Here is a 13,721-nt window from a genome sequence, read left to right as displayed (position 1 = left end):
CTCCACACCTACTCCTAATTTCCACACTCTGAATTTTCTGCATAATATTTACACAACACATTGCCCTTAGACAGGACATCTCCACTGACTCCAACCGCCTCCTCGCTGCAGCATTTACAACCCAACCTTCACACTCATATAAGTGTTGGTACCACTATACTTTCATACATTCCCTTCTTTGCCTCCACAGATAATGTTTTTTTGTCTCCACATATACCTCAATGCACAACTCACCTTTCTTCCTTCATCAATTCTATGGTTAACCTCATCCTTCATAAATGTATCTGCTGACATGTCAACTCCCAAATATTTGAAAACATTTACTTTTCCATACTACTCCTCTCCAATTCGATAACCAATTTTTCTTTATCTAAATCATTTGATACCCTCATCACCTTACTCTTTCCTATGTTCACTTTCAACTTTCTACCTTTACACACACTCCCAAACTCAATCACTAACCTTTGCAACTTTTCTTTAGAATCTCCCATAAGCACAGTATCATCAGTAAAAAGTAATTGTCAATTCCCATTTTGTATTTGATTCCCCATAATTTAATCCCACCCCTCTCCTGAACACCCCAGCATTTATTTCTTTTACAACCCCATCTATAAATATATTAAACAACCATGGTGACATTACACATCCCTGTCTAAGACCTACTTTTACCGAGAAGTAGTCTCCCTCTCTTCTACACACACTAACCTGACCCTCACTATCCTCAAAAACTCTTTACAGCATTTAGCAACTTACTACTTATTCCATATATTTGCAACATCTGCCACATTGCTCCCCTGTTAACTATCATATGCCTTTTCTAAATCCATAAATGCAATGAAAACTTCCCTACCTTCATCTAAATACTGTTCACATATATGCTTCAATGTAAACACTTGATCTCACATCCCCTACCCACTCTAAAACCTCCTTGTTCATCCGCAATCCTACATTCTGTCTTGCCTCTAATTCTTTCAATAATAACCCTACCATACATTTTTCCTGGTATACTCAGTAAACTTCGTTTTTTTTTTCAACAATCTGGCCATATCCCACCAAGGCAGGGTGGCCCAAAAAAAAAAAAAAATGAAAGTTTCTCTTTTTAAATTTAGTAATTTATACAAGAGAAGGGGTTACTAGCCCCTTGCCCCCGGCATTTTAGTCGCCTCTTACAACACTCATGGCTTAGGGAAGAATAATTCTGTTCTACTTCCCTATGGAGATAAGAAGAAATAAATAAGAACAAGAACTAGAAAGAAAATAGCAGAAAAACCAGAGGGGTGTGTATATATATGCTTGTATATGTATGTGTAGTGTGACCTAAGTGTAAGTAGAAGTAGCAAGACGTACCTGTAATCTTGCATGTTTATGAGACAGAAAAAAAGGACACAAGCAATCCTACCATCATGTAAAACAATTACAGGCTTTCGTTTTACACTCACTTGGCAGGACAGTAGTACCTCCCTGGGTGGTTATTGTCTACCAACCTACTACCTATACTCAGTAAACTTATTCCTCTATAATTTTTACGATCTCTCTTGTCCCCCTTCCTTTTATATAAAGGAATTATTTTCTTATAGTCGGACTTGAGTCCTGGAAATGGGAAGTACAATGCCTGCACTTTAAAGGAGGGGTTTGAGATATTGGCAGTTTGGAGGGATATGTTGTGTATCTTTATACATATATGCTTCTAAACTGTTGTATTCTGAGCACCTCTGCAAAAGCAGTGATAATGTGTGAGTGTGGTGAAAGTGTTGAATGATGATGAAAGTATTTTCTTTTTGGGGATTTTCTTTCTTTTTTGGGTCACCCTGCCTCGGTGGGAGACGACCAGCTTGTTGGAAAGAAAAGAAAAAAATTATACATGCTCTCTGCCAATCCCTAGGTACCTTCCCCTCTTTCATACATTTATTAAACAAAAATACCAACCACTCCAACACTATATCCCCCCTTGCTTTTAACATTTATGTCATGATCCCGTCAGTTCCAGCTGTTTTACCCACTCATTCTACATAATGCCTCATGCACCTCCCCCCCACTCACATCCTGCTCTTCTTCACTCCTAAAAGATGGTATACCTCCCTGGCCAGTGCATGAAATTACCGCCTCACTTTCTTCGTCGACATTTAAAAATTCCTCAAAATATTCCTGCCATCTACCCAATACCTCCATCTCCTCATCTACTTACTCCCCTACTCTGTCTTTAACTGACAAATCCATTCGTTCCCTAGGTTTTCTTAACTTGGTTATCTCATTCCAAATTTTTTTCTTATTTTCATTAAAATTTCTTGACAGTGCCTCCCCACTATCATCTGCTCTCCTTTTACTCTCTCTCACCACTCTCTTTTCCTTTCTTTTACTCTCCACATACTCTGCTCTTCTTATAACACTTCTGCTTTGTAAAAACCTCTCATAAGCTAACTTTTTCTTTTATCATACCCTTTACTTCATCATTCCACCAATCACTCCTCTTTCCTCCTGCACCCACCCTCCTATAACCACAAACTTCTGCCCCACATTCTAATACTGCATTTTTAAAAATATTCCAACCCTCTTCAACCTCCCCAACTACTCATACTCGCACTAGCCCACCTTTCTGCCAATAGTTGCTTATATCTCACCCGAATTTCCTCCTCCCTTAGTTTATACACTTTCACCTCTTACTTATTGTTGCCATTTTCCTCTTGTCCCATCTACCTCTTACTCTAACTATAGCTACAACTAAATAATGAGCCGATATATCAGTTGCCCCTCTATAAACATGTACATATTCTACTTATTTACCACTCTTACACAGATGAAATACATCAATATAAGAGTAGGGTCAATTTACACACCAGCAGGAAGCAACAATGATTTGCAAATAAATATCAACAAAGGAAACTGTTTTTAGTTTGAAATTAATATCAATATCTTTCTTTTTTTTCTTTTTAACATGTCGGCTGTCTCCCACTGAGACAGGATGACTCCCCCCCAAAAAAAAAAAAAAAAAAAATTTTTACCATCGTTCTCACATAATCACTGTCTTTGCAGAGGAGCTCAGCTACGACAGTTCAGATGTCACTAACAGCAAATATCCCAAACCTTTCCTTAAAAGTGCAAGCACTGTACGTTCCACCTTCAGGATTCAAGTCCAGCTAACCAGTTTCCCCTGAATCCCTTCATAAAATATTACCCTGGTCAAACTCCAACAGCTCATCAAGTCCCAAAAAACCATTTGTCTCCATTCACTCCATTTATTTGTCTAACACTCACAATATACATATTTTATGGAGGGGCAATATGAAAGAAGCTATCTCAAATACTGATTCATAAATGATGCATTAGTTGATTTGCATAATTATCAAGATTTTTTTTTAACACACCAGGCATTTCCCACTGAGGCAGGGTGACCTGAAAAATAAGTGAGCTTTTCTTCTTTTTACATTTAATAATTTATATAGGAGAAGGAGTTACTAGCCCCCTTGCTCCTGGCATTTTAGTCACCTCTTACAACACACATGGCTTCCAGTGAAAGGATGACTCTCCACTTCCCCATGAAGAAACTGAATCTTTTTGTATATAAAAAACAAGGTGTCATATAATGTAATACAAAAATTTGTGGTTTCTTTTAAGAATATTCAAAAAAAAAAAAAAAATTCTCCATCCAGGAAGGTTAACCTTGCTTTTTAGCTGTCTTTACAGAAGAGAAGAAACATCATCATTTGTTCATGACTCAATTATATTTCATCATTTCCATTACGTACTTTCAACACGCAAATACTCTATAGCACTTCCTATCTCCAAATCCCAGGTCTAGCTAACCCATTTCCCTGAAACTCTTTTTTAAGGATATTACTATGCTCAGAATTCAACAGCTCATCAAATCCCCAAGAGAAGATCACCCTCCTTCACACTTGCATAATTCGCTCAAACTTACCCAACTGTATTTTAAATCTTCGCTTCATTTCCCCAAATGGTTTGAAAGAGGCATCCTTCTGTAGTGCTGCAGAGAAATCACTTAAGTTTGTCAGGTATCCTGGTGGGATTCGCTCTGCTATTGGCTTTATAACTTCATCTGGCTGAAAATTAATTTTACAGACTTGTCATGGTCTAGCATCAATTTTCTTTTTGTCATCCAACCTGACTTCAACTAATCAACCTTCTCTATATACACAAGGTATAAAAATAATGTAGACTACAAAAATTTGTATTACAGACCTTATATGTATAATTTACTAGCCAGTACTAGGAAAATTTACTTCTGGTTTAGTTTCAATGTTAATACATATATGTATATAAAATACTATAAGGTTGGTCAGGTTAAGTTGTTTGTTTGCATGGGAAAAATGAGGATAACAGATCAATAGAAAGTTGTTTTAGTAATGTTATTTAGCTCTTCAATTAAAACAATTTTAGGGACTAAGTGATTTCAAGGAAAATTTTAAATATAATCTGACAATACATTTCACCTATGTAATTTATATAAACTAATTAATTTAGAAAAACTATCAATTTCAACCATACCAATTGCAGAAGTGTGACAGAAAACCAAATATCATTAGTATTTCTGTTTTGTATCTGCACAGTACTTTTAACAAATAAACAAGGTATCAAGGTTTACTATGCATACAACAGATTACTAGTACCAAAAATTTAGAAATCATTAACAGTAAATGAAAACAGATTCGTTTATCATGGATACATCTAATCATTCTCTGTAATGAACACAACATAAATGATATACAATAAGTTCAACTGGTTCTGATGCATTCTGCAAACAGCAAATTGTGATAAAAAAATGCAGACAGCCTTGCAAAATACATACCTCAACACCCTCAAACTTTTCAGGATCAACCTTCTCTACGAAAGTGTGGGCGAGGTATGTTGTGAGACGGCTTGCGCTGTAATACAGCTTGACACGAAGCCCACTGTACCCAAATATTTGTTCACTGCAATAATGAACAACAAACTTTACTCCAATAACAGTATTGTTTATTTACTCTTTTTAACAATATTCTTCTTCTTTCTTTCAACGTACCAGCCGTATTCCACCGAGGTAGGGTGGCCCAAGAGGAAAAACGAAAGTTTCTCCTTTCAAATTTAGTAATGTATACAGGAGAAGGGGTTACTAGTCCCTTTCTCCCGGCATTTTAGTCGCCTCTTACGACACGCATGGCTTACGGAGGAAGAATTCTGTTCCACTTCCCCATGGAGATTTTAACAATATATACTACAGTATATTTAGCTGTACAGACAAACCCCAATGAATGCTTTCCCATGGTTATGTAATCTGCCAACCCAGTGTGTAATGTTTGCTCTCTTGGCCAACACTAGTAGAAAAAAATTTAAAATAAAAGTGCTCATGCTCCAATCTACTGGGAATATTTTAAGTTGGCTATGCACAGTTGCAAGTGTTTATTTGTTGGTTGCCATACATACATTATAAGTCTGTTTGCTATGCCACAATATAAATTTAAACCAGTACTTTACTAAATGTAACCTTGCTAATTCTTGGAACCAAACTGAACCCTTGTTGGTATTTGCCTCTAAATTATAAAACAGTACTGTACTATAAAAGAATATTAGTAGGAAATAGGTTAAACAAAAAGTACATCTTAAAATTCAGTGCACCATTTTTCTATACAAGATATAATGACATTAACAAGCCTGTTAACAAAAATTAACTTGAAGAGTCAATGTGTGGATTTATGACCATCCCCTTTCCCCAAGTGCTGGTGAACCTTATACGTATAGGTATGAAGCAAACTATTTCCTAATAAAAATTTGGCTAACTCCTAAGTACTTTTTTTTCTAAAGAATTTTTTTATCACGAGAGGTTTGCTAATCACAAGTTCGTAAAATAAGATTTTTTTTTTTTTTTTAAATCTATAGAGGATGGATGTATTATATAAATGAATGTCAAATAACAGGCTCACCTGTCTCCATATATCTGGTGAGACATGTCAGGTTTGAATACCAACTCGTCATCATCAATGTCAGCAACAGATCGTACTGCAATATAAATAATTACCTGTAATATGCTTGACCACATTATTTATGGAAGTACCTTACACTCACAAAGAACACCAAAAATATTCTGAAAATAAGAAAATGTAGACTGAGGTCTAATAAAAAAAAATGAGCTATGCAGGAAAGCCTAAAATGATTATTACAGTATTATGAAACAAGAACCTTAATAGGCCTTGTGAAGTCAAAAGACTCTAAGCCTAACAAACAAAACAAAGAGGAAAATGGCCAAATAAATAAATAAAGATGAAGATCTACTTGTTGAGGTTAAAATAAAGATTCAACAGAGTCTTCATATGCAAGAGCCAGTGCCAAAAATAATGACAAACCATTACAAGAAGGAAAAAAAAATTAAGCAAGTAATGAGACCCCATAGGAAATCCAACACAATGAAACTCATACTACTATATACATCACCATCCATGGACACAAAGGAGAACCTAAAGCTATGGGAAAGCCATGTACCCAAACCTTTACATAAAATGCTTTAGATGAGAACTGCCAGATGCCTTGGAAATTGGTGAAAGTTACAAGTAAAGCTAAGATATGGAGATTACTGGAACTCCTGGAGAATAGGTACTCTTTTGAAACACCACGAGATTATTTACTTCATCAGATAGGACAATTTCAGGAATGTCAAGTCCTGCCTCAAACCTAATAAAGGTAAATGACACGATAACAACATTCATGCAGGAAAGAAAATAAAGGGCAGAGTGTACGTATATTACAAGATTTCCTGTAGGTTATCAACATAGTACTCTGAACATATAAGGGAGTCAACCTGAGTAATCTCATGGATTAAGGCATACCAGTTGAACAAAAATCAAAACTGCTACAGGAGACAAAATGTCTTAAAGCATAAATGCATCTGGTGGAGTCCCAAGGATCAGTCTTAAGTAGCATACAGTTCTTAAAAAATGTAAATTACCAGCTAGTGGGATTAGGATTCTCCATACTGTTTGCCAACAAAGCATGAGGACTGGAACAAGACTGCAGCAAGACCCAAAAAGAATGAGTGGCTATTCGAGGTCAACCAATGAATGTGCGAGGTAATGAAACTGGGCAGGAATCGAAGAATAGGAAACAGAATATCAGTGGCAGTTACTAGGTTAGCCAATATAAACAGCTACTGGAAACCTGATCAAAGAATCTTAAAATGTTATAAAACCTACAACAAAATGCATTAAAGTTTGTGAACAGCAATTGCTCTTATACTGGAAGATGAGGGAAAAAGTATAAGAAGGAGACAACAAATTTCTTAGAATTATTAACCCCTGAGGGTTAACCCAAGGTAATTTAAGAAAGCCAAGCAGTGTGGTCTTTACATTTGATTGCTTTTAGGTTCTCTCCCCTAGTAAGATCTACAACAGCTGACTAACTTCTATGTATGAGAGAGTATCTCTATCTATATTACCAGGTGAACAGGGGCAGGTGTAGAAAGACTTACCCATACTTCTCACTTCACCTAGGGACTGAATCAAGTCCTTCCAGCTATAGGGCAAACACTACCACTAAACTACACATACATTCATAAAATATTACAAATAAATACGGAGATATCCTGGCGTTGTACTACTGACAGAGAAAATAAGACAATTTCATACAAGAGTAGAAGAGGTAGTGTGATACAACTATTAGAAATTTTTAGAAATTTATTTTTATGATGCCAGCACTTTTAATACAGTATCAGTAAGTTCTATATAAATACTATTTCATAAAGCATATTAATCTGTTTTTATCAAATGCAATAATATCATGACTAAACTTAAATTCTTACCTAGTTTGAACTCCAGGGCTTCATTACTATCAATGACATAGTACTGGAGAGAGCTCTTGGCTATTCCTGACACACCTGTAATGAAATAAATATTGTGAGCATTCAAATACATGTATATATTAGTTTCTACACGAGTAATCTACAAGCTTTTAATAAGTTGTTCTTGTTTTAGATTACAGCATTACCATTGGCAGGGTTTGAACAACACAAAGATACAGCAAACTCCAAAAACTGTAATAAAGCAACCACCTTTTCAATACACACACACACACACACACACACATAGGAGCTATGACTTGACCCAGGAGCTATGACTCGACCCCTGCAACCACAAACAGGCGAGTACACATACACACAGTACAGTATGTACATACTTCAAAAAGTCACTTTCACAACACACACAAAGTACAGTCACTACCCAAAATCAATGGGATTCACCATGATGTAAATTCATGAAATTATATACATTTGCAGTGGATTTGTGAACATTGAGGAGTCCCTTTGAGGAATGGCATGTTGATAGATTACCATATGTTTAAAAACCTCTACTCAATATGAAACAGAGCAGCAGTATACATGTTTCTACATTTCTTAACAGCTAAACAAATATTGGAAGACCTCAAAATCGTACAGCATCAAAATAAATTTAAATGGAGAACTGCACAATGATGGAATATTGTACATAATTACAGTAGTACCTTGACTTACGAGTTTAATTCGTTCCATGACCGAGCTCGTAACTCAATTTGCTCATATATCAAGTCAATTTTCCTCACTGAAATTAACTGAAATGACATTAATCCATTCCAGCCCCCAAAAAACCACCCTAATTTTTTGGTTATGGGTTTTTAAATAAGAAAAATGTATTTATAAATAAGAAATATTGAATAAAAGTATAATAAAAGAGAATGCAAAGAAATAAACTGGTTTTATAAAGTGTATTTACTAAAAACAACAGACATAGCCCCACTCCAAAAATGGGGCAGCAAAGCAATAGCAAAGAACTACACGCCGATAGCGCTAACATCCCATATCATAAAAAACTTTGAAAGGGTCCTTTGAAGCAGGATCGCCACCAGTCTAGATACCCATCAATTACACAACCCAGGGCAGCATGGGTTTAGAGTAGGTCGGTCCTGTCTGTCCCAACTACTGGATCACTACGACAAGTTCCTAGATGCACTAGAAGACAAAAAGAATGCAGATGTAATATACACAGACTTTGCAAAAGCCTTCGACAAGTGTGACCACGGCGTAATAGCGCACAAAATGCGTGCTAAAGGAATAACTGGAAAAGTTGGGAGATGGATCTATAATTTCCTCACAAACAGAACACAAAGAGTAGTAGTCAACAGAGTAAAGTCTGAGGTGGCTACAGTGAAAAGCTCTGTTCCGCAAGGCACAGTACTCACTCCCATCTTGTTCCTCATCCTCATATCTGACATAGACAGGGATGTAAGCCACAGCACCGTGTCTTCCTTTGCAGATAACACCCGAATCTGCGTGACAAGTGTCTTCCATTGCAGACACTGCAAGGCTCCAGGCGGACATCAACCAAATCTTTCAATGGGCTGCAGAAAACAATATGAAGTTCAATGATAAGAAATTTCAATTACTCCGATATGGTAAACGTGAGGAAATTAAAATGTCACCAGAGTATAAAACAAATTCCAACCACACGATAAAGTGAAAAAACTAATGTTAAAGACCTGGGAGTGATCATGTCGGAGGATCTCGCCTTCAAGGACCATAACATTGTATCAATCGCATCTGCTAGAAAAATGACAGGATGGATAATTAGAACCTTCAAAAGTAGGGATGCCAAGCCCATGATGATACCCTTCAGGTCACTTGTTCTATCTAGGCTGGAATATTGCTGCACACTAACAGCACCTTTCAAGGCAGGTGAAATTGCTGACCTAGAAAATGTACAGAGAACCTTCACAGCACACATAACTGAGATAAAACACCTTGATTACTGGGAGCACTTGAAGTTCCTGAACCTGTACTCCCTGAAGTGCAGGCGGGAGAGATACATGATTATATACACCTGGAAAATCCTAGAGGAACTAGTACCAAGGTTGCACACGAAAATCACTCACTACGAAAGCAAAAGACTCGGCAGACGATGCAACTTCCCTCCAATGAAAAGCAGGGGTGTCACTAGGACGTTAAGAGACAACACAATAAGTATCAGGGGCCCAAGACTGTTCAACTGCCTCCCAACATACATAAGGGTGATTACCAATAGACCCCTGGCTGTCTTCAAGCAGGCACTAGACAAGCACCTAAAGTCAGTACCTGACCAGCCTCGCTGTGGTTCGTACGTTGGATTGCATGCAGCCAGCAATAACAGCCTGGTTGATCAGGCCCTGATCCACCATGAGGCCTGGTCACAGACCAGGTCGCGGGGACGTTGACTCCCAGAACTCTCTCCAGGTAAACTCCAGATCAGACGACTTGGGCTGGCGGAGGTGGAGGGTGGAAAAGATAGGCAGGGGAGATTGGAGGAGTTCAGTTCGTTTCGTGCTTTTTTGGTCACTTTCATTCGTCAAACTCTATCACTTAATTGCTTAAGTTACTTGCTACACTCTTAATGCTACACTTTATCGCTGAACTTAAAAGCACAAAACGCATGCACAACACGAGAGAGATACTTCCATGGCGAGGTAACCACGTGCAATGAATGAGTGAGACATGGGATGCTGGGTGGATGTTGTGGCATTCGCTGCACTAACTAGTGGCGGCATATCTGAAGCTCACTCGTAACTCGGATTTTGGTTCGCAACTCAAAGCAAAAAATCGACCGAGTGACGGCTCGTAACTTGGAAAACTCATAAGTTGGGGCACTCGTAAGTCAAGATACCACTGTACATGAAATACAAATACTATATGTACTGCATAAAGACAATTGTAGAGCCTATACTTAGAGCTATTACATATGTAAATGAATAACTTACCTTTAAAATGCAATGACCAATGTCAAGTATGCTAACTAAATTGGAATGAAATAAAAAACCAGTAATTTACTTGTTCTATGCATTAAAGCATAAAATGCTTAACAATATGCTTTACTTAGGTTACATGCACAGCTGTTTTACAGACTACTGTTTTAAATTTCTACATTGCTTGCATTGAGCCTGAATACATAAGTGGAGATCAGCTGGGGATATTATGAACTATATTAACTTGTAACTCTTGACAGCAACTGCAATACTAAACTTATCAGTCAATGGGAAAACTACTGAAGGAAATGTCCAACAGATCACAGGATTACTCTCTCTCTCTCTCTCTCTCTGTAGGCTGAGGTGCTCTCTTAAAATAGATCCTTGTATTGTGGTTAATAAAAAATAAAAATGCATAAATAAATATAAAAAATAATTGTCGGATCATTATAATTATTATTTAGGAAGTAGCATTAACCCGTAGGAGTCATACAATGTTTGAAGAATAAAAGGCAATCCGATTCAATCCAAGGAAGAGGAATTCCTTGGATCAAGAGCCCCTCACCAGCATCAAGGAACTTCCATGAGTGGTGTACTCAAATGGGACTGGAATTTTTTAAAAGCTAACAGAGCCAAAGCAATTATGAAGTTTGATTTATTATCTTTAAGATAATGGCAAACAACTGCTAATTGGCAGATTTCAATCATTACTTTTAAGTCTGATTAATAAAATATCAAGTTGGTTTTACAGCTGTGCAAGTGGTATAAAATGTAGACTAATATCAAGAAACATTGTTAGCCCAACTTAAACTAACCTAACAATCTTACTGTCATAAACTAAGCCATAAACTGAAGTCCTTATTAATTATTGTAAACTGCATCCCTTTTTAATTATCATAAACTAACCCTTTTTATCATAAACTGTGGCCCTTTTTAATTATTGTAATTTTATTTAGGCACAGGTACACATAAGTACAATTATCATACATAGTATTATTATTATTTAGGATAACCCAAAAAAGTCAAGTGACTTATTTCCATTAGGGTCTTTGTAATATCTTGATATTTCAACCTAAAAGTTAAAACTGTTGCCCTTTTTAATTATCGTAAACTGTTGCCCTCTTTAACTGTCATAAACTAAAACTTTTTAATTTATTAAGTTGAGAAAGACTTATATAGACCCCAAATATTTCCGGCAGACACACGGCTCGTCCAGCCGGGTGTCAGAGCCTTCACCAGAAACATTCACCCATAATTACCAAACCCGATCACAGGAAAACCATGTAATAATTATTACATTTCTGGGGAGCATCAAAACCGCAGGGGTCACACAGCACTTGCAGAATAAGAGGGATGAAAGGCAATAGGATTCGTTCAAAAGAAAGGGATGGAGGGGGAGGATAGTTCTCATTCACTGGATCAAAAGCCCTTCACCAACATTAAAGCAAACCCCCCTTGATGGAAGGTATATTATAATTTTATCCAATATAAACAACTTTTAAAAGGCGGGTCAGCAAATGCTGGTCCACTCAGGTCAACTTATCACTAAATACACTTTTTACACTACTTAACTCCGCCATGCAGTGTTCTCACTATCTTTCCTGTGACCTATAATGCAAATTAAGTATAAAGACAAGGTACTGAGAGTGTAACAACGTGTAATAAGAGGTAATTTGTGTGTGAGACAGAGCAACACCTGCACCCACCCGCCATGTTGTCCAGCGCGGGAAAAAATATTTCATAATTGTGTGTTGAATTAACTTTTAAAAATTAGCCTCGACAGCAATTCTCAGCCTTTGTAATCACATGGTTTATTACTCCTCTAACCAATGAAGCCATTTGTGTGTTCTAATATTCAATGAAAGAATAAAAAAATACGTTTTATCAAATGGAATCAACATTAGAAATACGCTTCTCATTTTTCCTTATTTTTCATAAACAATGTTATTTAATTGCCGTTTTTATTTTCGAAAATTATATATATATATATATATATATATATATATATATATATATATATATATATATATATATATATATATATATATATATATATATATATATATATATATATATATATATATATATATATATATATATATATATATATATATATATATATATATATATATATATATATATAATACAATTAATGAATTCAAAGACAACTCACTCAGAAATGTTCAAGATATGTCAAAGTATTTTATCCAGTGGTATACAGTATTACAAACTATTCTGGAAAAATACCATGATTGCTCACTGTAAATAAAGCTAATTTTTGCATTAATAACTCATTGCAGTAATAATCGGGTGTGGACGTGTGAATGGTTCATTACCTTTGTAACTTGTTCAACTATCAAAACTTTGGGGCCCAGTCCCTGGACCCATTATGTACCTCTGTAATCTTTTTGACTACCGCCCGCAGGATTCCGGGTATAATAATAATAATAATAATATAATATCTTTATTTCTATAAGTACAGTGAAACCTTTGGTCACGAACATTTCCGAACACGAACAAATCGGTTCACGACCAAAAAATTTGCCAAATTTTAGCATCTGGTCACGAACACATAATTGGGTGCCGAACAAACACAGCCGCGCCAATTTTCACATTCCACACCGATGCAGATGTAATATATACAGACTTTGCAAAAGCCTTCGACAAGTGTGACCATGGCGTAATAGCGCACAAAATGCGTGCTAAAGGAATAACAGGAAAAGTCGGTCGATGGATCTATAATTTCCTCACTAACAGAACACAGAGAGTAGTCGTCAACAGAGTAAAGTCCGAGGCAGCTACGGTGAAAAGCTCTGTTCCACAAGGCACAGTACTCGCTCCTATCTTGTTCCTCATCCTCATATCCGACGTAGACAAGGATGTCAGCCACAGCACCGTGTCTTCCATTGCAGATAACACCCGAATCTGCACGACAGTGTCTTCCATTGCAGACACTGCAAGGCTCCAGGCGGACATCAACCAAATCTTTCAGT

General features: G+C 36.6%; 1 protein-coding gene across 3 annotated transcripts in view; it reads right to left on the bottom strand.

Annotated features, from left to right (window-relative positions):
- Hat1 (histone acetyltransferase 1) overlaps nt 1-12,492 on the bottom strand; it is a 29,480-nt gene extending 16,988 nt beyond the window's left edge. The window contains exons 1-5 of one of the 3 annotated variants that reach the window (XM_053784816.2): nt 12,435-12,492; nt 7,784-7,858; nt 5,916-5,991; nt 4,805-4,928; nt 3,917-4,058 (exon numbers count right to left, since the gene is read on the bottom strand). In XM_053784816.2, the coding sequence (XP_053640791.1) occupies nt 3,917-4,058; nt 4,805-4,928; nt 5,916-5,991; nt 7,784-7,858; nt 12,435-12,441 (424 nt within the window). In that variant the 5' untranslated portion in view covers nt 12,442-12,492. Of the gene's footprint in view, nt 1-3,916; nt 4,059-4,804; nt 4,929-5,915; nt 5,992-7,783; nt 7,859-9,195; nt 9,331-11,909; nt 11,984-12,434 lie in introns of those variants that run through there. The other 2 variants (XM_070095842.1, XM_053784815.2) reach the window with 2 other exon arrangements.
- Between the last annotated feature and the right edge of the window lie 1,229 nt (nt 12,493-13,721).

This window comes from Cherax quadricarinatus, chromosome 51, assembly GCF_038502225.1.
Source record: "Cherax quadricarinatus isolate ZL_2023a chromosome 51, ASM3850222v1, whole genome shotgun sequence".
Classification (NCBI taxonomy): domain Eukaryota; kingdom Metazoa; phylum Arthropoda; class Malacostraca; order Decapoda; family Parastacidae; genus Cherax; species Cherax quadricarinatus.
The sequence above is the reverse complement of the archived record's forward strand: the minus strand, read 5'-3'. Positions and strand labels throughout refer to the sequence as shown.